Consider the following 26188-nt stretch of genomic DNA (forward strand, 5'->3'; position numbering starts at 1 on the left):
TGAGTGCAAACACACTCATAATATTTGGTATGGTTTTAAAATAAATCTCTTGGCTTTTGTGCTGTAACGTTTTGATTTAGCTATTATATAAATTTCTAATTTCTCTCACTCTGACTTCTAATTAACTCCAAATTTTGCATTATATATTAATTATAAGCACTTACTTAATTGTGCATTATATTTCAGTTAGATTGAAAAGCTAAAAGAAAATACTTAATGTTCTGAAAAGCTGAACATGGCTATGGCTACCTTACAGACAAAATCAGTGACCTTGAATATCACTACCCAATGTAAACAGCATCTTCCATCTTTTAGAACCGAAATAAGAATATTTGCAAAGGACTTTCCGAGAAGATTCAAATGTATTTTAATTGTGTCTTTCGCGGATGAATTCAATCTGCTCGCATTTTCTGAGAACATTACAGCGAATGCTTTTGTCTGAAAGGACGGCTCTTTCTGTTTGTAGCTTATGTGCTGAGAGCATGGTACCGTCTTCTGATATGCACCAGAATGGGGAAAAGGCAGACATAAAGAACAAGGGACTGACAGTATCCAGCAAAAATTTCATTAAAAGAAAGCCTAATTTTGATAATGCAGAGTAATGAAGCCCACACAAGCCTGCTCCCAAAGAGAAATGAAGAGAAGTTAGGAGAAGATCCCACAGACATTCCCCAGCTTCCTCCAGTCCAAACCCCAAGGAGCTGGAAATCAGCCATCAAAATGCCATTTTTCGCGTGTGTTTTGTTTTAAAAGAAAGGCCATGGGGACCGACCAGGAAATTACAGGCTGGTTAGTTTTGATTCAGTTGTGGTTAAATTCTTCAGAAACTATTTTAAGAAGTCAAACAGAGGAAGAGCAGGGGCTCTGCTAAGTGGGACCCGTGTGGTTCCAGGAAAGAAATAACGTGCCTCACTAGCTGGCTGGAATTCTTTGAGGCAGGATTATCAAAACGAAGATACAACCAAGCACAAATGGAAGATCTAAGGAACCCCCAAACCCCAGCAATCCAGGAGAAATGAATGACTCCCCAGCTGGCCTCGGCCAAACAGAGCTCTGCTTTGCTGGCTGTTTTGATTTGTCCTAATGAAAACTTTTCGTAGGTTTCTAGAAAAGTTTTGGAGGAGAAAAATAGAGTAGTCTTTTAAAAGAGCAATAATCAGGAATAGTTAACTACTATTCTTGACCATTTAACTCTGCCTTTTCAGACACGTCACATCATCTAACACTGAGATGATTTAATGCAGTTAGCACAATGAACCAGTCCCAATTTGCACTATGGGGTGGGGAGAAGTTCAACATTTCAGAAGGCCAACAGCTTTGCTCTCAATAGTTAGGAGTCAAATCAAATCACAGCCATCCGATGGAATGGTGTGTTGTTAACCTCTGTGAACACATCTCCTGCGTGTCTCAGTAATTCCGAGACTGCCTCTGAGCTCTCCTGCAGCTGAATGCTGTCTGGTCATGTTTTTTTTTGGGGGGGGGGGGGGGACTTAAGGCTTTGCGGAACAATCTGTCAACAGTCATATGCTCCTTCTAATGACTTTTCATATAATTTCCTGAGGTCCAATGTGGGGATAGTGGTCAAGAAAAGGAGGAAAACTCAGAGAAGATGCAAATGCTTGGGTAAACCGATCACTGATACCAAGGGCAATCATGATTTGATTTCTAGTCCTTCCTTCACAAGAAATCACCCAGTGGCTCAAGGAATGATATTTTCGGGGCCTATTTCACATACCCTAACGCTTTCTCCTTGCCCCTATGGATGGGTAGCTAGGATATTATTCGTTTACATGATGCCATGCATATGCCTCCTGCAGGTGGCATGTATCACACCTGTGCCCCTCTAGTTCACCACACACACACACACTCACACACACACACAGACACACACAGTTTTGATTCACTGTACCAGGAGCTGCACCAACTACCTCCCATTTCTAGTAATATGGCATGGGGTTCCAGAGACTGTATTATTAGAGCATACAAAACAAATACATCCCTAAGCATGAAATTTTTTTAATTATATATTTATGTGTATTGTGCTGGTGCCTACAAAGGCCAAAAGAGAGCATTGCTTCCCCGGAACTAGAGTTATATCCAGGCACTTGAGAGCTGCCCAGTGTGGGTACTGGGAACCAAACTCGGGTCCTCTGAAAGAGTAGCAAGTGCTTCTCCTCACTGAACCCTCCCTCTCACCCCACTAAACACGTATTTATGTCACTCTAACGCAGTGGTTCTCAACCTGAGGGTCATGACCCCTTGGGAGTTAAATAACCTTTGCAGAGGGGTTGCCTAAGACCATCAGAATGCACAGATATTTAAATTACAATCCACAGCAGCAGCAAAATTACAGTTACGAAGTAGCAACAGAAATTACTTTATGGTTATGAGGAACTGTATTACAAGTCACAGCCTTAGAAAGGCTGAGACCCACCACTCTAACAGCTCTCTGGAGAAGCAGGTCTTACTTCAACTTCATGCATTTTCAGGTCATTGGAGGTCCTGGAAATGACCTGGTGCAGTAAGGAGAGGGAGAGTCAAGGAGAACAAACAGAAAATACAGAAAAAAATATATAGGGCATAACAGACACAATATAATACTACAATCCCTGTTTTTATCAAACAATGGTAATATTTGGTGTGCTTCCTTTTCTGTTTGTTATGTATTTATTTCTTTATAAAGTTGTAATCATGTCAAACTATGTCAACAGTTCTTTTAGTTAAAATGTATCATAATTTTGCTGTTATCACAGCATCCATATCCACTGTTTTTACTTGGTCTCTGAGTTTCTCCTGCTTACCATAATTTTCTTATTCATTCTTCTTTTGTTAGACATGTGTGTGCTTTCTGTATTTGGGGGAGTAAATAATATATTCTGTACACCATGGTAAATATTGTGTCTAACTTATTTAGTGTAGAATTTAGAACTGGACTGATTGTGTCTCCCAAACTTTCCCATAACTGTGTTTCCAAATTGAATTGTGGCCACAAGACATAGTTTTCTCTTTTTAAAAAGTGTCCCTGATCAAATCAACTTTGAGATAACTCTGTGCCATGTACCATGTCAGAGATTTGGTATCATAACAGCTGCTTAAAACAGAAGAAATTTCATAAAAATAAATTTTGAAACTTATCTATTTCACACGTGTTTATGTTGAGTGTGGAGCATTCTTGCTCCCCCATTAGACTCTCTCAACCCTCACTTTGTTTTGATAAATTTTTTTCATAAGGATAAATCTGATTAATACTGTCTCACCCCATACACAGTCTCTCTGCCTGTCTCTGAGGCTCCCCCATCTCTGGAATCAGTCAAGGAACAGTGAGATGGTAAGAGTGTTATAATCCAGTTTCTTATAAAACACACAAGTAACTATGTTAGTTACAGCTGTCACCAGCCTGTTTTTCCATCTCTCTCCTTAATCTCATCATGAAGATCTTACAGTAGGCCACACATATCCCAGTTAGTTATACGTGATACATAGATCACCAGCTATCAGAAGATATTATGTATAGCGGTTCACCATCACATCCTTGGCTTTTGCCACTGGCCTCCCATTTCTAGTGAGAAAAAGAGAATGAATTTCAATTATATTTGGACATTAATATTAAGATATCATTTAGAAATAAAATATCATTTAAAACATCTTGAAGTACCAAATAAGTAGGTTGCTTTGTTACAGAACAGGACTTTTTTTCCCCTTTATCTTTAAAAAGATAATGATAGAACTGAAGAGTCTAGGTAGATTCACTTAATGGTCACTGAGTTTGTGGGATGCTGTGACTGTCTTCAGTTATTGTTTTACATGAGACCTCCACATCTGCTAAGTAGCTCAAATGGTTAAGAAATCCCTATGCCTACCCAAAGCCCTCCCACAGTTTGGAGGCATCCAGATGCCTTCTACTCCTGCTGTGTTTTTAAAGAGAATGCCTTCCCCAATGAACTTGACCCTGCATTCATGTGCTAGGGACATGTGTCCCCCAAACATGGTAGGGAAACAACTTTGGGGGTATGCCCTGCCTGATTTTTTTTTTTGAATTGACAAGAGTCTCTGAAGATGGGAACTGCTTGTTTGTTTCTTGACCACCCAGACCTGAAATAATCACACAGAAACTCTATTAATTACAATACTGTTTGGCCAATCAATAGCTTAAGTGTATTTCTATCTAGCTCTTACATCTTAAATTATCCCGTTTCTATTAGTCTGTGTATTGCCTACCGCTAAGATTCCTGTGTGTCTGTCTCCTGCAGCAGCTACGTGATGTCTCCCAGACTCTGCCTACTCTCTGTCTCTGTCTCTCTCTGTCTCTCTCTGTCTCTCTCTCTGTCTCTCTCTGTGTCTCTTTACATATATATATATATATATATATATATAATCTTCTATATAATCTTTCAACCTAGTTATATTCTTTTAAGCCATTGGCTGAAAGCAGCTTCGTTATTAACCAATGGCAATAATATAGCATACAGAGGGGAATCCCACATCAAGTCTCCCTCAGAAATTTTAAGCCATGAGCAGATGGACATAGGGTAGGAGCATGAAGCCATATTATTCCAAAGCAAGAAAGTACAGAAAAAGAGTGTGTGAGGGAAGTTAGTTTGTGATTTAGGGTTCATCTCTGCTGCGTGTTTGTCCAGTCTGGCTTGCTCCTCTTTTACCCCCAAATCCTACCATATAAACCTGTAGATTGGAGAGGAATACCTAGGACGGGAGAAAAATGGATGGAAGATAAGAGTTGAACTTCCTGTGACTTGAGCTTAGTAGAAATGAAAGAATAAATTTCAAACCAAGGAACAATGTTTGATCCTAGCTGTCAATCATTGTCCAGTACGAGAGGGCTAAGGACACTGCCCTGGTTTCTGGTTTCATTCCAGAATGGATGGTGGGGGGGAGTGAAGAACAGTCTAGACACAGGGGAGCAGTGTGCCGACCCCCTCTGAGGTCAGCTTTGAGAGGGGAGAAGGAAGCAAGGGATTCCTCAGGATCTACCAAGGAACACCTCTGTCAGACCTGGAGCCCATTAGGACTAAGTGCTTGAGTCTGCTCCTGTTCACTGCCATAGTTTCTCTGCACAGAGAACCCTTGCTGCATTCAAAGGTTCCTTCAGAGCCATCTTTCTTGATGTTCTGCCAATTGAAGGCTCACTGTTGTTAAACAGAAAATGAAAGACGGTAAACTGCCAGGAGAGAAGGCCAATGGCAGCCACTGAAAAATGATGCAAAGAAGTGGAAACAATGGAGCAAATATTTTCACTCATCTTTCTATGTAGTGAAACTGTAGCAATTTGTGTAAATTCTTTGTTTTCCAAGTTTTCAGTAACGATTATTATTTTTATATACAATGGTATTTATAAAGCCTGACCAGGGTGAATCAAGACCCTTCAGAACTCTTTGGCGAACGTGAAGGAGTCCAATGGTGATCATTCATTCATACTAAAAGAAATTAATCCAGAGATTGTTTTTCCAGTCTCCTAGTTTGGCTTCATTAATAGAAGAAGAAGGAGAAGGTAGTGAGTGGAAGAGCAGCTAAGAGACACTGAGAGCATCCAGCAGTCACTACTGGGTCCCTGGGAGGCCAGAGCAGAGGGCACGCAGACGGGGATGGAGGGGACATTGAGAGAAGCAGAAGCTGAGGCCAGTTGGAGCCTCAGAGCAATAAGAGGACCTTATGGCCTCACGTCACACCAGCATGGTCCCTAGCATGGTTCATTGTCCCCAGACAAACTCTAAGTCTTAGTAGAAGTTGTGCATCTTGCTTCATGGAATCAGATTAAAAGCATAATGTCAGAACTCACCCTTCATATGGCATTACTATATACTGGCACCAGAATTTGTCACTTCCTTTGAATTTGGGTTTATGATCAATCCATTTCTCAATAGGACCCCAAGAAAACTCATAGGGAACAATGCTTGGGAGTTTATGAACTGATAAACTCTGGGGAAGGGAGTCCTTTAAGAAGTTTCCACTGTGCTATGCAAATCCATGTAGGGATGCAGAACTATTTGAATGAGTACATTAATCAACAAACATTTATTCTTTGTTGTTATTGTTTTGGGTTGGGTTTTGTTTTTGTTTGTTTGTTTGTCCTTTCAATATGGAGTTTCTCTGTAACTTTGAAGCCTATCATGGAACTAGCTTTTGTAGACCAGGATGACCTCAAACATACAGAGCTCTTCCTGCCTCTGCCTCCCGAGTGCTGTGCTCTCAGAGGCCCTGTGTGTCCTGCTCACAGTGAGTCCTGCTAGTGCCTGCAAGCTAATTGGAATCAGGGCCATGGTTATGCTCTAAGGACCCACTGCAAAGAGCATAGGTTATACAGCCCTCTGGTCTGACATTCCCATTCAGTACCTTGGGAATTAAATCATTGCTTGCCCCCACCAAGCTTTCTTCCTCCTCTATAAAGTGAAGCTAATGCTTCATCCATTGTACCTGTAAGGACTGAAAAAGACCCAATGCCTGCTATAAAACATGAACTCAGTACAAAAAAATATCCTAATACTAATGATGACAGCTATGATTAAAATAGCCATTTGCTAATTTATTGCTATAAATATTACTCTCAGTATTTTAGGGCAGACTTATTGGCCTAAATTTAAGGAAAACAGAAAGCTATAGAAAGAACTGCAAATGTAAACTGGAGAGGTGTGTTTAACTGTTTGCAGCCCTTGCACCTGCTGCAACAGCCTGACCACAGGGAAATGCCCAGTTTCCAGACCCTCCTATTAGTCTGTCACTTGTCACTGCCCTCACATTTGAGTTGGCACAACCTCTCTGGGTCTCTTTTCCATTGCGATTTTTTTTCTTTTCTATTTTTCTTATTGTGAACAAGGTCCTTTGTGATGGCCTCTTTATTATCTAATACTCATTTCCTTCACCCCACATAAGCTATTGGCTCCTGTGGTCCTACTATGATCATCATCACTTAAGAGCTCACATTCTTTAACCTTGGGTCTTTCTCATACTTTCCTCTTAAAGAATTACCTAATAATAACACTCCCCCAAACACACACATACACACACACACACACACACACACACACACACACACACACAGAGAGAGAGAGAGAGAGAGAGAGAGAGAGAGAGAGAGAGAGAGAGAGTTTCTTCAACCCCTTTTTAGCTGCTGGTCCAGGGAGCCACCAGTCTCCATTCATTGCCATCTCTGCTATTTTACTCCGTGGTCCAGAACATTGTAATTAAACCACACACTTTACAAAGTCTTATTTCCATCATGATTATGAACTCAGAGACACCTCTCACCCTTTTCATGTCTGTATCTGAACAGATAAAGAAGACAAACTTGAGGCACTCAAAGGATCCAACATGACAGTTTTATGTTCATCCCAGCACTAGCTGAGTTCGGCTGCATTTTTTAGTACACTTGCTCTCTGGCTGTCCAAGATGACCCTGGCATGCTCTAACCTAGCAGGAACTTCCCGATTTTTTGCATGCTGAACTCTGCCTCCTACTTCTCTTGAAAAATGGAAATATTCTCTCAACACTACCCAGACCTCTTCCTTTCTTCCATCCACAGCCAAACCACTGAGTCTCTGTGGCTCCTAATGAACTAGAAATTTTCTCTTGCTAGTAAGTCCTGACTTGATATTGTTCAGTTTTCCTTGTACCCTCACTGTCTCCCTCTGTGCTGGATCATTCCATCAAGGTGCAAACACAGCAGATCCTGGCTTTATACCTCAGCTCCATACCCACTGCCTGACGAATGGCTCAGAGCTCCAGTTCCCTTCACAACCAAAGTTCTCAAGGCAGCTGCCCATACAAATGCCCTCCCGGGTGTCACTGCTGCCCTGTCTAATACCTCTATAATCCACCATAGCTGTCCCTCTTAGTACTGCCCACATTGACCAATGCACCTTCTTGCCCTGTTTGATCCACTTGCTCTCTTTTTTCTTTTTTCACTTTCTATGTTTGCCTTTGACTTCTTCTTCTTCTCCTTCTCCTTCTCCTTCTCCTTCTCCTTCTCCCTCTCCCTCTCCCTCTCCCTCTCCCCCTCCCCCTCTTCCCCCTCCCCCTCCTCCTCCTCCTCCTCCTTCTTTGCTGCCTTCTTCTACTACACCAAATGAGTAAGTGTTGGAGTTCCCATGATCCAAAGCCCAATACTCTCATTTCTTAAAAACTTTTACCCACGTCAATCATCTCCTCCCGTTAAATTAGCTGATTCCTATTACTTACTCCTGAATTTGTAACTACAGTTAATATCATCTCTGAATGCAGAATGTGTTGGCTCTTAGTGTCACAAGGCACCTCAAATATAGTACGATCAGTTTTCGGCATCTTCCCAACTCAACTGAAAACCATTCCTCACCCAACTTTCTCCACCTCAGTAAGGGACACCACCAAACCACCAGTGGCTCAAAGTCAAGTCCACCATGTTCTTTGATATGCTTCATGACTAATCGTTTAACTCTCACAGTTTAAACATTCAAAATGGATTTCAAATCTATCTACTTTTCTCCAATCTGCCAACACCTTGACGTGAGTCACTGTTAGGTCTTCTCTGAACTGTGTCTACAGTTTCCTTATTAGACTGTCTGTTTTCTATCAACTTCCCCACCTGCAAATGCTCAAGTCTTTCTCTGAATTGTCAATGAGAAATGAATTTATAAGCCCCATCTCCAAAGCCTTGGGTGACCTGCCCATGCCTGGTCTCCTACCCTTGTCTTGGGACCTTCTGCCCCTTTTGCCCTGCTATGAGGCTGTTGGTTCTCTGAACACAGTTCCTTTATGCTCAAATGCCTTTACACGTCACATTTTCCCTGCTTCTCGTGTGCATTATGACACATTTTTCAGGTTTTCACTCATATGTCTCCTCCTGAGAGAAATCATTACCTCTGCCAACTTATGAGTGATGTCTCCTCGATTGCCCTGTCTCTGTGTTCACTAACATTTGTGGTTCTATTTTTGTCTGTTTTGTCTATTTACATATCCTTCCTCTCCCTTTGACTGAACTCTAGGAGGTAGTGCCTAGCCCTGCTGTAGGCACCAATACCATCTAGAGCAGAGGGAAATGCTGGACCCTTTCATATCCCAGTAGCTCCCCTGTGTCCCACCCCAGGAGTTCATAACACTCCCAGCCTCTGATGCTGTTTTACTCTGCTCATCAAAATGTACTCTGAATGAGCAAGTGAGTAAATGGATGCTGGTGTCTCACAGGCTTCCACAACTTCTGTTCATGCTAATATGTTCATCATCATTGAGGATAGAATAAGAGAGACACGGAAATCTGTTGGGCTTGACTTTGACAATGTGCCCTTTCTCTTTTAACAACTTTTGTCTGTCTGATATTGGACTGGTTTCTTGAACTTTCTCTTCTATCCCAAGGTTTATGTTGTTGTTGTTGTTGCTGCTACTGCTGCTGTTACTCTTGTTGCTGCTTCTGCTGTTTTTACTGCTGTTGCTGTTGTTGCTTCTGCTCTTGCTGCTGCTACTACTGTTGCTGTTGTTGCTGGGGCTGTGGTTGCTGCTGCTGCTGTTGCTGCTGCTGTTGTTGCTGCTGCTGCTTCTGTGGTTGTTTCTGTTGCTGTTGTTGCTGTTGCTGCCGTTGCTGCTGCTGCTGCTGTTGCTGCTGCTACTGCTGCTGCTGTGTTGTTGCTGTTGCTGCCATTGCTGCTGCTGCTGCTGTGGTTGTTTCTGTTGCTGTTGTTGCTGTTGCTGCCGTTGCTGCTGCTGCTGTGTTGTTGCTGCTGCTGCTGTTGCCACTCCTACTGCTATAGCTGCTGCTGTTGCCTCCATCTCTTCTAGCATGTCGTTTTACCACTTGCAAATGCTTCAATCCCATTAAATTTCTCTTCATTTTCTAGAAACAGTGGTGTGCTTTCACAGTCTTTACCCAGCACCATAATCAGCAGGTGTAGTCTTCACAGATATTTGTTTCCCACTGCTGCTGAGGAGCCAGTGTTGGAGAGGCAGAGTGTTGCCAGCCCCCACGCTAGGCAGAGAATCCTTTGGCACCAATGATACCAGTCATGAAAGTCAAAACTGGCCTGAGTTCTTCAGAGCTCCTAGCAGCCCAAGTTCATGTGGAGTAGAGAACAAACCTCCCTCCTCCCTATGATGCCACCTATTAACTGAGTAACAAACCTTCCCGTCCTCAACTTACCCTACCTATGATATCTGAGAAGTTTTTGTAGTATGAGAGGGCCTGCTTTTCATCCCCGCCGCCCAGCTAGATAACACTCAAAATAATTACACAGAAACTGTATTCATTGAAATACTGCCTGGCCCATTATCTCCAGCCCCTTATTGGCTAACTCTCACAAATTAGTTTAACCCATCTCCATTAATGTGTATCGCCACTTGACTGTGGCTTACCGGCATGAGTCTAACCAGCATCCATCTCGGGAAGGAGAGCCATGGGGTCTGCCTATCTCTGCTTTCTTCCTCCCAGAACTCTGTTCTGTCTACTCTGCCCACCTAAGGGTTGCCCTATCAAAAGGCCAAGGCAGTCTCTTTGATAACCAATGAAAGCAACACAAATAAAGACCGGCCTCCTACACCAAGTTTTCAAGTTAGTTTTATGACCATAAGAAATGAATGTCAAAGCCCAAAGTAGTGGTACAATATTTTATCACCCTTTGTCCTCGTGCTGTTGCATAAGGAAAAACATGATAAGATCCACATAGTGTAAATCTTCTGTAAAGTCCTCCTCTTGGAACCGGTATCATTTTAGTGAGAATAAATATTTCAAGCTTATAAATACAGGCACAATTACCCTGTGAAATCGTATGCAACGTTTGAGGGGAATTTTGAAGGGAGAGGGTAAATATTAGATCTTCCTGTGGATATACGAACGAAGCATGCCCTGGAGCAATCTATGAAGAACTTGGGTGACTAGTGGCCTCTGTGGATCCCCTTTCTGTGTTTCATATAACAATTGGGACTGTATGCTTTTAAGTAGAATTATAAAAAAGAGAATTTCTCAGTGCTAAGATCTCCAAAGACCATTTAACCTTCAAAAATAGCCAACATGAAAAATATCAGCAAGGAGTTTTTAGGAAGCCTGTTCTTTGTTTCCCCAGGCTGGTTTGTTTAGTTTGTTTGTTTTCTCAAAATGATAGGTGCTCTCCAGAGTTGGGCTAAGAGACAAACTTGAGTCCCTGACACCAGAGTATTCTGCTTCCCTCCCCACTACCACTCTGCCCTATCCTTCTCCAGCACAAACACACAATTGAGTGTTTGAGAGACTCCTTCAGGTGAATCTCTCCCACAGGCTATTCTCTTAAACAACCTGCTGGTACCCTCTCCCACCCCCATACCTGCCCCTCACTGCCCTCCACAGTTGTGCCCATCACAACTTCAATTCAAGCTGGAGTCTCCACTGTCCTGACTTTCACGATGAACAAATGAGAGATGATAGCAAGTATGCAGTCAAATAAAGGATTGCTTTGATGATGTGAATTAGAGGGTGACTTTGGCTGACTTCACGGAAACTGTTGCTTGTCCACAAGATGACTTGGAGGGTCAGAATGTGATCTCTCATTCCAGATGATAGAAGAAAGGGCAAAGTCGGAAAAGGAAAAAGGCAAAGTGAAGTCTCCCAAAGAGAAGAAGGCCCCCAGTGCCAAAGCTGGAAAAGGAAAGGGAAAGGACCAGCCCGAGGCTGCTGCAGCAGTGAAGAAGACCACCCAGTTGAAACGGAGGGGGGAGGAAGACGACATCAAATCCTACATTGGTCAGTGGGTGGTGTCTTTCACCTCTTGCTTTATGTATCAGGATGTGGCTTCAGCAGCCACCCCAATAATTATACTCCATCATTCCTAGCCTTTTCGTTTACTATAAAGTCACAAATAACTTACACTCTATGACAAGCAGATTGAAAAATATTTCTATTTTGCAATGTATGTGTGATTTTAGCAAGTGTTTATTTAGCATGTATCTCCATGGGTATGCTTGCATCACAAAAACAAAGAATGAAATGGCAGGAAATTGGACCATCAGGAAGCTTGCTGTCTTGTTGAGAGTATATTAGAAGGTCAAGTGTAGTTATAGGCAAAGTGAAAAGGATCCAGCAAGATGGCTCCATGAGGAAAGCTGCCCAGACCTGACCATGTGAGCACCATCCCCAGGCTTCTCTTAGTGGAAGGACAGAACCAACTTCCACAAGTTGTCCCCTGGCCTCCTCAGACATATTATGGCACACCCATGCATGACTGTGACACACACACAGAGATAAGTATGATAAATTTGATTCATGCAAGAGATAGTGGAAATCAAATCTAATAATTTGAGATGCATGCGGAGCACAGATTCTTAACTCACACTTTTCCCACCATCTTTCTGTCTCCACCAAATCAAATAAAACTTCCTTCCATCTTAAATAATGGATGCAAAAATGAGTCATACTCAGGAGTTACTAGTGACCCATTGCTGGTTCTCTTTGAGTCCACACAGAACGACCTGTTGCTACCTTTGCTTTATTTGTTTATTTGTATTTAGTAGACTTCCGTTTTTTCAGCAGTTTTGATCTTTACTGTGTTTTAATGAAGAGAAGCAGACTTCCTTTTGCATCCTTTCTCAGTTGTCTCTTCCCATGTAGCTCTGCTCTAAAGATAGCACACCCAGAAACAATGATGCTGTGCACACCATGGACAATAGCAATGGTGATCACTTTTGTGGTTGGGAGATATAATTCCTTAACAATGAAAGCTTGAGCATCTGTTGTATGGCATGTACGTTGGCCTCACTGTGCTATCCTGTACAATGTCAGACCTTTATGTATCATGCACAGTCAGCACTAAAGTGAGACGACGATTCTCACCCCCAGAGTATCATTCTCTACCAGATGGTCATGTCTTAATATTCATAAGGAGAGAACTCTTAAGAAAATGTGCACTATGTATTTTTAAATATGAAATACAATGAATAGCTGCCTCCCATCTGATGCACAGGGTTCTCACTATGCTGACATGAATTCTTTCAGGGCTGTGCTACCAAGCACATCCACAATACTTCCTTAGCCTGTAAACACCTCTGCTTATAAAGTCCCAGAAAGCTGTAGCTACTTGTAATTCAGGAGTCAAGCCAATATTGCTCCAAAGATATTAGAACCAAAAGGGACTACTTAAACGCTAAACTCTGACAAGAGCCCAAGCCCCATTTTCCATGGCCACAGGCCCCATGTATGTTGGCCCGCCCAATATGCCGATGTCTAATTTACAAACATGATTTAGTATATTGTAAAATGGCCACAGTCGCTTTACTGGAAAGGCAATAATGAAAAACAGTCAACAGGCCTGCCTTCCAGCCAACTGGCTGGGTCTTGGCAAGCCAGAGGGATTACAAATGCATGCATAATGTGTATCAGCATTGATTTGCCTGGGGACAACCTGTTCTATCTAGCAATGATCGCTGACCTTCTTTATGGTATTTCCAACAGATGATGAGCCAGATGACGGTGCCCAGCATTATATTATTGTCGTGGGTTTCAACAATCCTCAAATATTAGCCATTATGACTGAGCTTGGCATTTCTATAGACAGTGTGATTAAAATATCTTCAGAGAACTATGAACCACTGCAGAACCACCTGGCCGCAGTCAGCCAGCAGCAGGAAGGTGTCCTTCAGCCCGAAGGTATGTAGCTGGCTATACAACTCACGGGTCCACCAATGTTACCCTCTGCCCACCAAGCCCAATTGCAGTCTGCTATCCAAAACATGGCCATAAAATACACACATTATTAAATCCTTTCAAGACTGATTTGCTATTTATTCTGCTTGTATTAGCCAAGAGTCATAAATTTGGCAAACTAAATTCATACTCTGTGTTTGTATCCCTTTGTAGTCACAGAAAGCACGGCTTGCAGGTCAGAAGACTTGGTTACACAACTGGGGCTTCTCAGCCTTTAGCTGAGAGCAAGTGATGCTTACATAACTGTGTTTCTCAGTAACTTTTGACCCGTAATGTTTAGCCAAAGCTTGGGCTGGATGAATCTCTGTTGAGACTCTTCTCTTCCAAATGGTGTAGTCACCAAATAGCCCCAGGAAAGGTCACACAGATGGGTGTGTGTGTGTGTGTGTGTGTCCATGGGGACAGAAGAGGGTATTGGGTCTTTGGTGTTATAAGTGGCTATGAACCACCTGACACATTACTAGGAACAAAACTCAGGTTTTCTGGAAGAACAATAAGTGTTCTTAACTGCTGAGCCATCTCTCTAGGTGGATTCTACATGTTAGCAATTCTACATGTATTACTAACTATTCATAATAAAAATCAGATGAGTCATTCTTTCTTCCTGATTTAAACTGGAAAATTAATGGGGCCAAGTTCCAGACACACTACTGTTCAGTCATTTTGAGCCTTGGGGTTTTCATGTTAGGGAATTGTGTTACATCACCTCTATGGGAGAGAAGCAGGAAGCTGCTGTACCCTTCAGGTGACAGCTTTGAGAATCAATGTAGATCTGTGATTCCAGGAGCCAAGTTATTCCCACTGCCCATATTACTTGCAATGTATATATTTAATATATCGATATTTTCATTATGCTTTTTAACTTACACAGCCACATAACGATTTTCTTCCTTTTTTTCCTCAAAGCTAGAAATCACTCTACCTTTGATAATAATAATAGTTACTATTTATTGAGTATGTAACTTGGAGGCTCAACTCAATACTGAGAGGTCTAAATACACTGATTTATACTTTTCACAATATTCTAAAGAAGTGTGTCTTTTTTAATTGAAAAATTCAAACAATATATTATAAGACTTTCCCTCCCCTAACTTATTAAAGATCCCCCCAACCTCTCCATTCATCCAACTTGTTCTTTTATTCTATCTTTAAAAAATGCAGACATAAAACAAAAATATACACACAAAAACTCTAAAAACAAAAATGAAAATATAAAAACAAGAAACTAATAAGATAAAAAAAAGCACCCCCAAATGTAAAATGAGACAAAAAGTCTACAGAAATACTGTAGAGAGGCTGGAGAGATGGCTCAGAGGTTAAGAGCATTGCCTGCTCTTCTAAAGGTCCTGAGTTCAATTCCCAGCTACCCACATGGTGGCTCACAACCATCTGTAATGGGGTCTGGTGCCCTCTTCTGGCCTGCAAGCATACACACAAACAGAATATTGTATACATAATAAATAAATAAATAAATAAATATTTTTAAAAAAATACTGTTAAGCTAGTTTTGTGTTGGCCAACTTCTTCAAAGAATGGGGTTTACTGTGAAGTGTGATTAATATACCCTGTAAGAGACAGTTGAGTTTTCTTTTATCAGTTGGTATAGATAACTTCTTTGTTAGGGGTGGGACCCTGTGTCTGCTTCCCCATCTCAGTACTGGGACCCTGCCTGGCTTAAACCTCTTCAAGTCTTGCGCATGCTGCCACAGTATCCATGAGCGCTTCAGTCTTGCTGTGTCTGGAAGATTCTACTCCCTTGGAGCTACTCATTTCCTCTACCTCTTAGTCTTTCTTCTTATTATCCTGCATGGATCCCTGTACCTTGAGGGGAGAGCTTTGATGAAAACATCTCATTCAGTACCGAGTAATTCAAAGCTTCTCATTCTTTTCACATTGTCCCGTTGTGAGTCTCTGTACTAGTTCGCATCTACTGCAAGGCACTGAGCTATGGGAACAGCAGAAATGTCACGCAGAGTCGATTTATTGCTGCATTCCTTTATCAGAATAATAGTGTTAAGATTATGCTCATGACATACTTGAGCAATGTCATGCATAGGTTCCATCTCTTGGATTAGGCCATAAATCTAACTAGAACGTGATTGATTACTGCCATAGCCTGTGTGACACTATTGCACAAGTATGTCTTGCAGGCAGGTCACTGTTGTAAGTCACATGATTTGTAGCCGGATGATACTGATGGTTGCCTTTCTCTTCGTGTAGCCTAGAGAATACATTCTAGTACCATGAACATTAGTCAGTAGGGGTGAAACTTCCAGTTAGGCACCACTCAACTGTTCCATGATTGATGACATATGTAAGTATTCTTTTCAGCAGTAGGTTATAGAGAGTAACTAATAACATTGGCAATAGCTTGTGATTTTTGGTGGTTAGCTTTTGGTCAATCACTCAGAAGGACATAGCCCATTCCTATCACTTGCCTTTACTTGGCGGCATAAGATGTCCAATGGGGACATCGTCTTCCATATTATTTGGTGACTCTATTTGGATTCCTTTTATATAATTTATATAATTCTTAGGAAGTTTCTCTGAAAGTAAATTTCCAAATGCCCTTTGGTGTTAGCTGTTGGTCCTATAGTCCCTCTTTTATCCTTCTTTCCCATCCCCCTCCCTATTTACTATTCCTATTCTAGTTTCTCAATTGTCTCTACATTTTATTCTCTTTCCCCTTTCTTGAAAGATGCTGTCCCCCGCCACCAGTCCTTTACTAGAGAATTAACCACCTAACCTCTGTGGTTGGTTATTCATGTTGTACATACATGTAAAAGGCTAAAAAGCTGACATCCACATATAAGAGAAAGTATATAATATTTGTCTTTTTGGATCTTAATTACCTCACTGAGGATGATTTTTTTCTAGCTCTACCCATTTACCTGAAATTTTCATAATTTAATTTTCTTAACAGCTGAATAATATTCCACTGTGTAAATATACCACATGTCATTATCCATTCAACTGTTGATAGACATCTAGGCTGTTTTCAATTTCTGGTTATGATAATTAGAGCAGCCATAAACATGAATGACCAAAGTATCTATTTCTGTAGGAGGTAAACTCCTTTGGGTATATGGCCAAGAGGTATGGTATAGCTGGATCCTGAGGGCTATCTATTCCCAGCTTCCTCAGAAAATACCACATTGATTTCCATAGTGACTGTACAAGTTTTCAGTCCCTCCAGCAATAAAGAAATGTTCCTCTTTCCCTGCATCCTTGCCAGCATGTGCTGTTATTGATTGATTGATCGATCGATCTTGGCCATTCTAACCAGTGTAAGGTGAAATCTCAAACTGTTTAATTTGCATTTCCTTAATGGGTAAGAATATTTATTTCCATGTTTCTCAACCATTTGTGTTTCATCTTTTGAAAATGCTCTGCTTAGTTCTGTAGCCAATTCTTAATTGGATTTTTAAATTTTCTTAATGTTCAGGGTTTTTTAGTTCTTCATATATTTTTGAATACTAACCTCTATCAAATATATAATTAGTAAAGATTTCATCCCATCCTGTAGGTTGTCGCTTTTCCTGAATGATTCGTCCTTTTCTCTACAGAAGCTTTTCAGTTTCATGAGGCCCCATTTATTAATTATTGTTTTTGGTGCCTGTGCTATTGGTATCCTGTTCAGCAAGTCCTTTCCTTTGCCAATGAACTCAAGACTATCCCCACTCTCTCATCTTTAAGACTCGGTGTGTCTGAACTTACATTGATGCCCTTGATCCATTTTTAGTTGGTTTTTGTTTTGTTTGTTTTGCAAGGTGATAAGTATAGATATATTTGTATTCTTTTATATGTAGCCATCCAGCTTGACCAGCATCACTTGCTGAAGATGTCTTTTTTTTTTTTCAGCGTGTATTTCTGGCTTCTTTGTCAGGTTTCCAGAGGTGTGTGAACCTATGTCTGTATCTTCAATTAAATTCCATCAATCAACATGCCTATTTTTATGGCAATATTGTGCTGGTTTTATTATTACAACTCTGTAGTACAGCTTAAAATCTGAATTGTGACAGGCTAGCCTAGGTTAAAGTGAAACTCTGTCTCAAAAAAATTTATAATAAAATAATATTAGGTTTTACCATAGAATGATGAGGTCATAGAAGTAGACCCAACTCTTTAATTAGAGATGTAGAAAATATAAATATATCAGGTAAGTTTTCAAGTCTAACTTTATGTAAATCCACTGTCACTTGACAGTCAGGGGGCAAATACCCAGAAAAGATGTAGCCACTGTAATATTGCTGAAAACTAATGAAAGCATAAATCGCCCTCACCCAGTCTGGCTGTGGGCCTGTGATAGGTGGGTCTACTTCAGCTTTTTAATGTGTTATACAGCAAGTACAAGTATGTGAATGCACAATTGGGAGGGAAGCCTGGCTCTATGCAGGTACAATAGCAGGTCGAGAGGTACCTTGAGCATCCTCAGCTCCTGAAATGTATGACCTCATCACAACCTCTCTGGGCCGCCCCTGTGCTGAGCGATGGAGGACAGAGATGAGCTCACACAGCACACTTCTTTGGTTGTATAGTTGTGTCTTCCCACTTCCAAAACTTCTCAAAGTTGTGGTTCTGTATTTGCACCTCGCTGACGCTTTACAGATGCCTCTCAGTACATTTGGCTCACAACATCAAGACAAAGTGGGGAGAAATTCGATACCCTCATCCCATCGTAAACCACTTTGCTATTATTAGATATAGAAGCCGAAAAACTGAAGAGAGAAAAAACCATTAAAGAACTTGAAATTTTCTGGAAGTACTTGGAACCAATCCTGAACAACGAGAAGCCTGAAACCAATCTCTTTGATGTTGCTCGGCTCCATTACATGGTCGGTGTGGCGCATTTTCCTTCTGACTGGTCAGACAATGAGATGATGGTGAGTACACGGGACAGTAAGAGTGTGTGGTGGTCCACGCTGTCCCTCAGTCCACAGCTGGAATCACAGCTGGGAACAGTGCCTTTCATTGGGCTGCCTCATCTTTGGCCCAATGATAGTGACCCTGGGCCACTGTGGGACATACCCTGATTCTGTAGCTTATGGTCTATGGATTAATGATAAGATATAGCGGATGGTAATTCTTTGATTTAATGACACTCGGCTCTGGGTTATGCTTCAGTAATGATCTAAGTAATAAGTAAAGTGTGAGCATGCATTACTATAATGATAGCAATTTTTATGTTTTATTGTCTTATTTGTTAATCCCTTGCAAGATATACATTTTAGCATCAAGAGAGCTGAGCCTGCAGCAGAGCCTGTGGATAAACTACAACCATTGGGGGGTCTTCTGAAAAGGGTCTAGGCAGGGCTGAATGGAGAGAGCATACTTGTAAAGAGACTATGTACAGCTAAAGAGAGGAAATGAGAGGGGGGAATGGGGGAAAGTGGGAGAAGAGGGAAGGGGAAGGGAAGGAGAAGTGAGGAAAGAAAAAAAGATAAAAGGAGAAAGAGGAAATGGGGGTGGTAGAGGGAGATGGAAAATGGAATAGAAGGGAAGGGAAGAAGGGAAGGGGAAAGGAGGGGAGGGGAGGAGAGGGGAGGGGAGGGGAGGGGAGGGGAGGGGAGGGAAGGGAAGGGAAGGGAAGGGAAGGGAAGGGAAGGGAAGGGAAGGGAAGGGAAGGGAAAGGACGCTGACCAAGAAGACAGAGAGAGCTGCTTCTTCTAAGCCGAGGGCCAGTCATACAATGAAGCCCTGATCCTATTGCCTATCTTTTACTGCGGGCACCCAGTAAAAGAAGTGAAAACATTAAGAGGAGAGGCTGCAGGCTGAGACCACTACAGAAAACTGCAACCAAAATGCAGAGTTGTCGAGCCCAGTCACAACAGATACATCTCCAAAGCACACCCATGCCCCAGGCTCAGGCAACAGCACAGAAGAGGGGAAGGGATCCAGTAAGAGCCAGAGGATAAGAAATTCCCCGTGAGACTACATCTTCTAGCAATATTAAAAGCCACAGACATGAAGTCAGTCTCACCAACACAACTGTCCAAATGTGAGCTGAACAAGGTCGACACCAGTGAACATACCAGATTGGACAGAGATAGGCTGAACCTTAAAGTACCCTGGCTAGCCAGACTAGCCAATCAGTGAGCTCCAGTGAGAGACCCCATCTCAAATAACAAGGTGAAAAACATCTGAGGAAGACACCCAGTGTCAACCTCTGGACTCCCAACATGCAATGTAGCCTTGTGAACCCATATGCACATGCATATGCACACATACACACACACACAGAGAAAGAGAGAGAGAGAGAGAGAGAGAGAGAGAGAGAGAGAGAGCGCTTGCATTTATTTTTGTTCTGAATGGCATAGGAAAGCCCTTTATGTAATTTCCGAAGTATAATTCCCAGGAAGATACTAAAACATCCTCAAACCAAGTACCTGCTGTACCTTCACAAGTGAGTGTGCTTCCCATGGCTCTTCTTTAGCCTTCAGGGGCATATGGTATAAGACAATAGGTTTTATGTGCCAAATAGAGGGCAGGCCATTGCAGCATCAGGTAAGCACAAATGCTAGGATCACCACTTCAGTGATCAAAGCATCCTGCTTCTACCCCCATGACCACAGCTTCCCGTTCATTAGAAGACATACCATTTTATTGACCTTTAAGTAATTTACTTTGTTAATAAAATGTAACAAGGCATACACAGTGATTTTTCTGTTTGCTAAGAATTTGGGCCACATGCATTATTTTTTATTAAAGTCACCGAATTTATATTATTATTTGAATTTGTGAATGGTGGACATGTGTCACCTTGATTGCAACATGTCTGTGAGCAGCAGAGGGATAGGAAAGGTGTGTGCAGAAATGTCTTTAAACCAGGGTCAACTTGAGATGAAACTACCAGGGCAGTGATTTGTGGTGGCTAGAGGGGAGAATGCTGCTCCAATGTGGCTTTCGGTGAGTGGCTCTGCCACACAGGTGCCATTTGGGAGCTCTGTATATTCTGCAAGGGGATCCTCCTAGCACTTCAGAGCATGGCATGGAAAGATGCGCCCTTGATGGCACGCTCATTCCCCTTTAAAGAAAGGAGCCACGGCTATACTTAACATCTTAGCAAATATAGAGTAGAAACTTCACATGATAATTTAGCTTCCAAAAAACTATCTTATGTGAAAAATATTGCTTTAAATGCTAGTTACAGTAGAGCATTCCTTAATTAATTAATTAACATTCCTATATTAATGTTTATTGTGTCCAACTGGGCCTAGAAAACATTCAGCTCTCCCAAAGACTCCCAGACTGTGATGCCCAGCTGGTCCCTCTGATCTTCTGTTGCTCCATTTGTAGGAACTGTTGAGCATCTTCATGCTGGGGCTTGGTTGGTACCCAGCTGAAGTAACCCCAGCTTAAGCGTGTCTCTCTGAGTGGAAGGTCCATCACTGAAGATGATGAAAAAGGTCTACCTCAAAAATGACTCAGCAGTAAAATTGAATTCCAGGAGAAGGGGAATATTAAATATTAAGTCAATAATAAACCTGTGGTTTAATATTGAATGTTACGGTCCCTTTTAAACTCAGGATCACTTAATAGCCTAAAAGTGATAAGGCTGCTTCTTAGACACAGGCTAGATCCATGACAGTGCACGCTTATCTGTGAGTGGTTGATGAACTCATCTCTGCTCTAGGAACCAGCAGTGGGTCTTTCCTCCTCCTTGTGTGGAGGAAAGTGTTTTCACCCTTTGGCTCACACAAGCAGGTTGAACTTGTGCTGAACTAAGGTAATGAAAGTTTTAGCCTGTGCCTTTTTATAGGTGAATTGAGCCCATTAATATTAAGTAATATTAACGACCAGTGGTTGTTTACTCCAGTTATTCTTGTTTTTGGTAGTAGAGTTTGTGTGCCTCCCATCTTTGAGATGTGCTCGTGAAGGGTCGCTAGATGCCTGAGTTATTGTAGGCAGTGTTGGCAATGTTGGATTTTTTGGGTTGCAATTTTCCTTCTATTACTTTCTGTAGGGCTGGATTTGTGGCTACGTATTGTTTAATCAGGAACAGAAGGAGAGAGAGCATGAGCAAGGAACTCAGGACAGCGAGGGGTACACCCACACACTGAGACAATGGGGATGTTCTATTGGGAACTCACCAAGGCCAGCTGGCCTGGGTATGAAAAAGCCTGGGATAAAACCGGACTCGCTGAATATAGCAGACAATGAGGACTACTGAGAACTCAAGAACAATGGCAATGGGTTTTTGATCCTACTGCACGTACTGGCTTTGTGGGAGCCTAGGCAGTTTGGATGCTCACCTTACTAGACCTGGATGGAGGTGGGAGGTCCTTGGACTTCCCACAGGGCAGGGAACCCTGATTGCTCTTTGGGCTGACGAGGGAGGGGGACTTGATTAGGGGAGGGGGAGGGAAATGGGAGGCGGTGGCAGGGAAGAGACAGAAATCTTTAATAAGTAAATAAATAAAAAGAAAGTTTTACATCAAGTAAATGCCAGTCAAGATGATCTAAGAGCTCACAGAAGACATCTGAGCCATCTCAAGATAACCACTGCTTGCTGAAACAATTTGCCAGACTTTAGCATATCATTTACCAATGAATTGTAAAATGAATTACGTAGGTTGTGCTAACACGTCACGGGTAGGATCGTTACTGCTGTTTCCTTTGGCTATAAAAATGCAAACTGTCTTTCTGCGCCAGCATATGGATAGGCGCAGGATACCTGGTTGAAGGTCAACTGAAAACTCATCAGTCTTGATGCGAATGTGCGAAGGAACAGTCAGGTGCGCTGTGATGGACAGAGCCAAGCGTTTCCCTGAATGGCTGCCAGTCTATGAGTCACTGGCCCCACAGAGAAAGCTTTCCGCTCTATCTGACCTCTTCAACTCAGATGTAGGGTCGGCCTACTTATTGCTTCTATGCTTCCAAGGAGACACGGCCACCCCAGAATTTTCCTACTCCAGGAAATGAAAGCTTAAGTAATAACCATAGCAGATCTCTAATTGGCTTGCCAGTTCATAAAAATTGTGGACACTGTAGAAGAAGTTATTTGAGCAGTTTCTTTGAGCTTTTTGCTAACAGGACTGTAGAGGAAAGCCAGCTCAGAAAAAAAAAAGGGAGGAAAGAGAGAAACTTGGTCAAACACAGACTGCATTGGACCCAGGCGATACACAAAACCAAATGAGGGACTCCATTATGCTCGGTTCAGTTCTTGCATAGGAAGGCAAAGAATCACCAGCTGCTTGTCTACTTGTCTTCAGCTACCAAAGTCAAAATATTCTAATATCTTTGGGATTCGAAACCCCTAGCATCTGGAACACTCTGTAGTAAAGAGGTTGCCTTCCACTGCACTGAAACCTCAGTTAGCCTCAGTATTGGGCAGCGTCAGAACCTCTGTGCTGAACAAAAAGGGCTTGAAGAGTTCATGCATAGAGTCTCTATCACCAATGCTGGAATCCAGGGTTTGGGGATTTGGGGGACTTGATTGCCTATAGAAAAAAGGAAATAGAGTTTTCTGGAAAGTTACAAACATTCTGTCTATTCTGAGAGCACGAAACAAATGACGAGTTGGTTGTCGTTGATTCTCTCGTGGCTAGCTCGAGTTGGGCACCGAGATCTTTGAAAATGTTGCCTGTCTGATGTATGACAGCCTAGACTGGAAGAGGCAGCACCAGCACTATTTAACAAGCATGCAGCTCATCAACGTCCCGCAAGTGGTCAGCGAGAAAACCATGTTAGAAGCCATAGCGATTCCAGAGGTAGGCATGTGTAGTGGTATATTATTTGTATTCTAATAAATAAATCTTGCCTGAAGACCAGGGGCAAAGCTAAGCCTCTAGAGGTCAGGCAGTGATGGCACACACTTTTAATCCCAGGATTTGGGAAACAGAGGCGGAAGAATCTCTATGAGTTCAAAGCCATCCTGGGCTACACAAGATCAATGCAGAAACAAATCTAGGCGGTGGTGGCTCACACCTTTAATTCCAGTGCTAGAGAGCTGGGTTTTTATTATCTGTGCTACAGGCATGGGCTCCAGTATCTGTGTTAGGCTATGGGATGGAGTGAGTGACTTGATTCTCATATTCATATAGCATATGAAGAAAGTTACAGTAGAGACCTGTGTCAGTCCACTACTGCTAGTTGTGCTGAGGCCCAAAGGTAGGAGCCAGGAGCCAGCCCTGCTAAGAGTCTGAAGAGCCTCATGTTGAGATCTTTATGAAGCTCCTTGTTCAGGCTACTTTTATGTCAATTTGACACAGGCTAGAGTCATCTGAAAGGAGGGAACCTCAATTGAAAAAGTACCTCCATAAGGTCCAGCTGTAGGCACACATGTGCAGCACTTTCTTAATTAGTGAGCGATGGGGAGAGCCCAGCCCATTGTTGGTGTTGCCACCCCTGGGCTGGTGGTCCTGGGTTCTATAAGAAAACAAACTGAGCAAGCCATGAGGAGCAAGCCAGCAATAACACCCTTCCATGGCCTCTGCATCAGCTCCTGCCTTCTACCCTGTTTGAGTTCCTGTTCTGACTTCCTTTGATGATGGATTATGATGTGGAAGTGTAAACCAGATAACCCCTCTCCTCCCCAGCTTGCCTTTGGTTATGTGTTTCATCACAGCAATAGAAACCCTAAGACATCCTCAACTGCTTGACACCTAGGAAAACACAGAAAGAACCTCCTGTGAACGCAGCATGCATGAGTAGCATGCAGAATGAGGGGGATAGTGGCAAAATAATCCCAGTGTTTGCAGTGTCCACACTCAGCAAGATCCTGGCCACAGAACAGGACTCATTTCCAGCCACCTTTCCTGAAGTGAGCTTTGGAAGGGGCGTGCAGTATCAGCAGTTCCACCACAGCCTGAAAAGGGTGAGAGCAGTCAAGATGATAGACATTAGAGCTGTCTTAGTTGGGTCTCTATTGCTGTTAAAAAACATTGTGACCAAAAGCAGCTTAGGGAAGACATGTTTGTTTCATCTGAGAATCCTCAGGTCACAATCTGTCACTGGGGGAAGTCAGGCCAGGAACTCACAGCAGGAACTGAGGCGGAAGCCATGGAAGAACAATGTTCACTGGACCTTTCGAGATGCCCAGGTTCTTTGGACCCCAAACATCAAACATTGAGCTTTTTACATTAATAAAGTTTGGGCTTGCTTTTACTTAGTTGTGGCTGGGCCTGAACATAAAAGTATTTAACTTGTGTTTGATTTTTATAGGACCCCACAGTCGAGAGTCCCTGGACTCTTGAAGAGACTAAACTTTTAGAGTCTTAAAATTTTTAAAGGCCTTGGAACTTTTAAAATGTTTGAATGTTTTGTGTTGTGATATTGTGTTAATGTGAGATCTCAGAGTAAACAAAAAAGGAAAGGTTATTATTTAATAGTGTTGTGTTTGTGTGTCAAGGTGACAAAGGGTCAAATACCCTACTTAGATGTTATTTTGGGGGGAGATACCCTGGCATAAGCCATCCATCTAGGAAAAGGTAATTTCAATGGAGAAAATGCCTCTCTTAAATTGGTTTATCGGTAAGTCTGCACAGTATTTTCTTGATTAATGACTGATGCCTACTTAAGGGCCTGCCCCACTTTGGGCAATGTCATTCCTGGGTGGTCCTGAGACATATAAAAAAAGGAAGCTGAGCAAGCCAGTAAGATGTGTTCCTCCGTGACGGCTGCTTCTGTTCCTGCCCTGACTTCTCAGTGCTGGACTGTGCAACCTGAGAATATAAGATGAAGTTAAACTCCCACTCCCAAGTAGCTTTTGGTCATGGTACTTCATCACACCAATGAAAACCTTAAGTAAGACAGCCCCTGAGTTGGAGAATGGAAGGGTTGGGAGAAGGGAACCAGGTTGCAGAGACGGTAAAAACTGAGCATGAATTGTCTGGTGGAAAATCTGCTGGGAGGGCTGGAGATATGGCTCAGAGGTTAAGAGCATTGTCTGCTCTTCCAAAGGTCCTGAGTTCAATTCCCAGCAACCACATGGTGGCTCACAACCATCTGTAATGAGGTCTGGTGCCCTCTTCTAGCCTGCAGGCATACACACAGACACAATATTGTACAAAATAAATAAATAAATATTTTTTAAAAAAAAGAAAGAAAAGAAAATCTGCTGGGAAATGGTGCACAATAATATTCTGAAGAAGGGATGACAAGATGAACCAAGACAGGGATGTTTACAAAAAAGTATCACAATTCAAAGCAAGACCAGGGCTGGTTAGCATCCATGTCTGGTTACCATCCACATCTGATTAGCTTTGCCACATCCTCATTTTCTAGGATCCTGGTGGCAGATCTGTGGTGTGAAAATAAGTTGGTGAAAGCCCTTCTTCTCATTTTTTTTTTCTCAGCCTCAACCTCCATCGTCTGCTCCAGCCCCTGGCAAGAAGAAAGCGCAGTATGAAGAGCCACCCCCACCCCCACCCCCAGGCACGTGAGAAATCAGCCTCTGAAGAGCCATATGGCTTCCGCATTGCCCTCCCTCCCATCTGTAGCTGCCAGCAGCCCCTCCACCTACAGTTCCTATGCCGATTAGGGCCTAGCCACAGTTGGTTGGAATCTACACCCAAAATCTCAGGAAGAAATAGAGGATGCATG

At 42.4% G+C, this 26188-nt stretch overlaps 1 protein-coding gene across 1 annotated transcript in view; it reads left to right on the forward strand.

The window, feature by feature from the left end:
- Spag17 (sperm associated antigen 17) overlaps nucleotides 1–26188 on the forward strand; it is a 214907-nt gene that overhangs the window by 72083 nt on the left and 116636 nt on the right. Inside the window, exons 5-9 of the mRNA XM_041637866.1 lie at nucleotides 11503–11689; nucleotides 13394–13588; nucleotides 18347–18528; nucleotides 23194–23355; nucleotides 25942–26012. Coding sequence (XP_041493800.1) covers nucleotides 11503–11689; nucleotides 13394–13588; nucleotides 18347–18528; nucleotides 23194–23355; nucleotides 25942–26012 — 797 coding nt within the window. The remainder of the gene's footprint in view (nucleotides 1–11502; nucleotides 11690–13393; nucleotides 13589–18346; nucleotides 18529–23193; nucleotides 23356–25941; nucleotides 26013–26188) is intronic.

The sequence above is a fragment of the Microtus oregoni genome, unplaced genomic scaffold (genome assembly GCF_018167655.1).
Source record: "Microtus oregoni isolate MIOR12 unplaced genomic scaffold, Mior012 000054F_ref0000373, whole genome shotgun sequence".
Lineage (NCBI taxonomy): Eukaryota > Metazoa > Chordata > Mammalia > Rodentia > Cricetidae > Microtus > Microtus oregoni.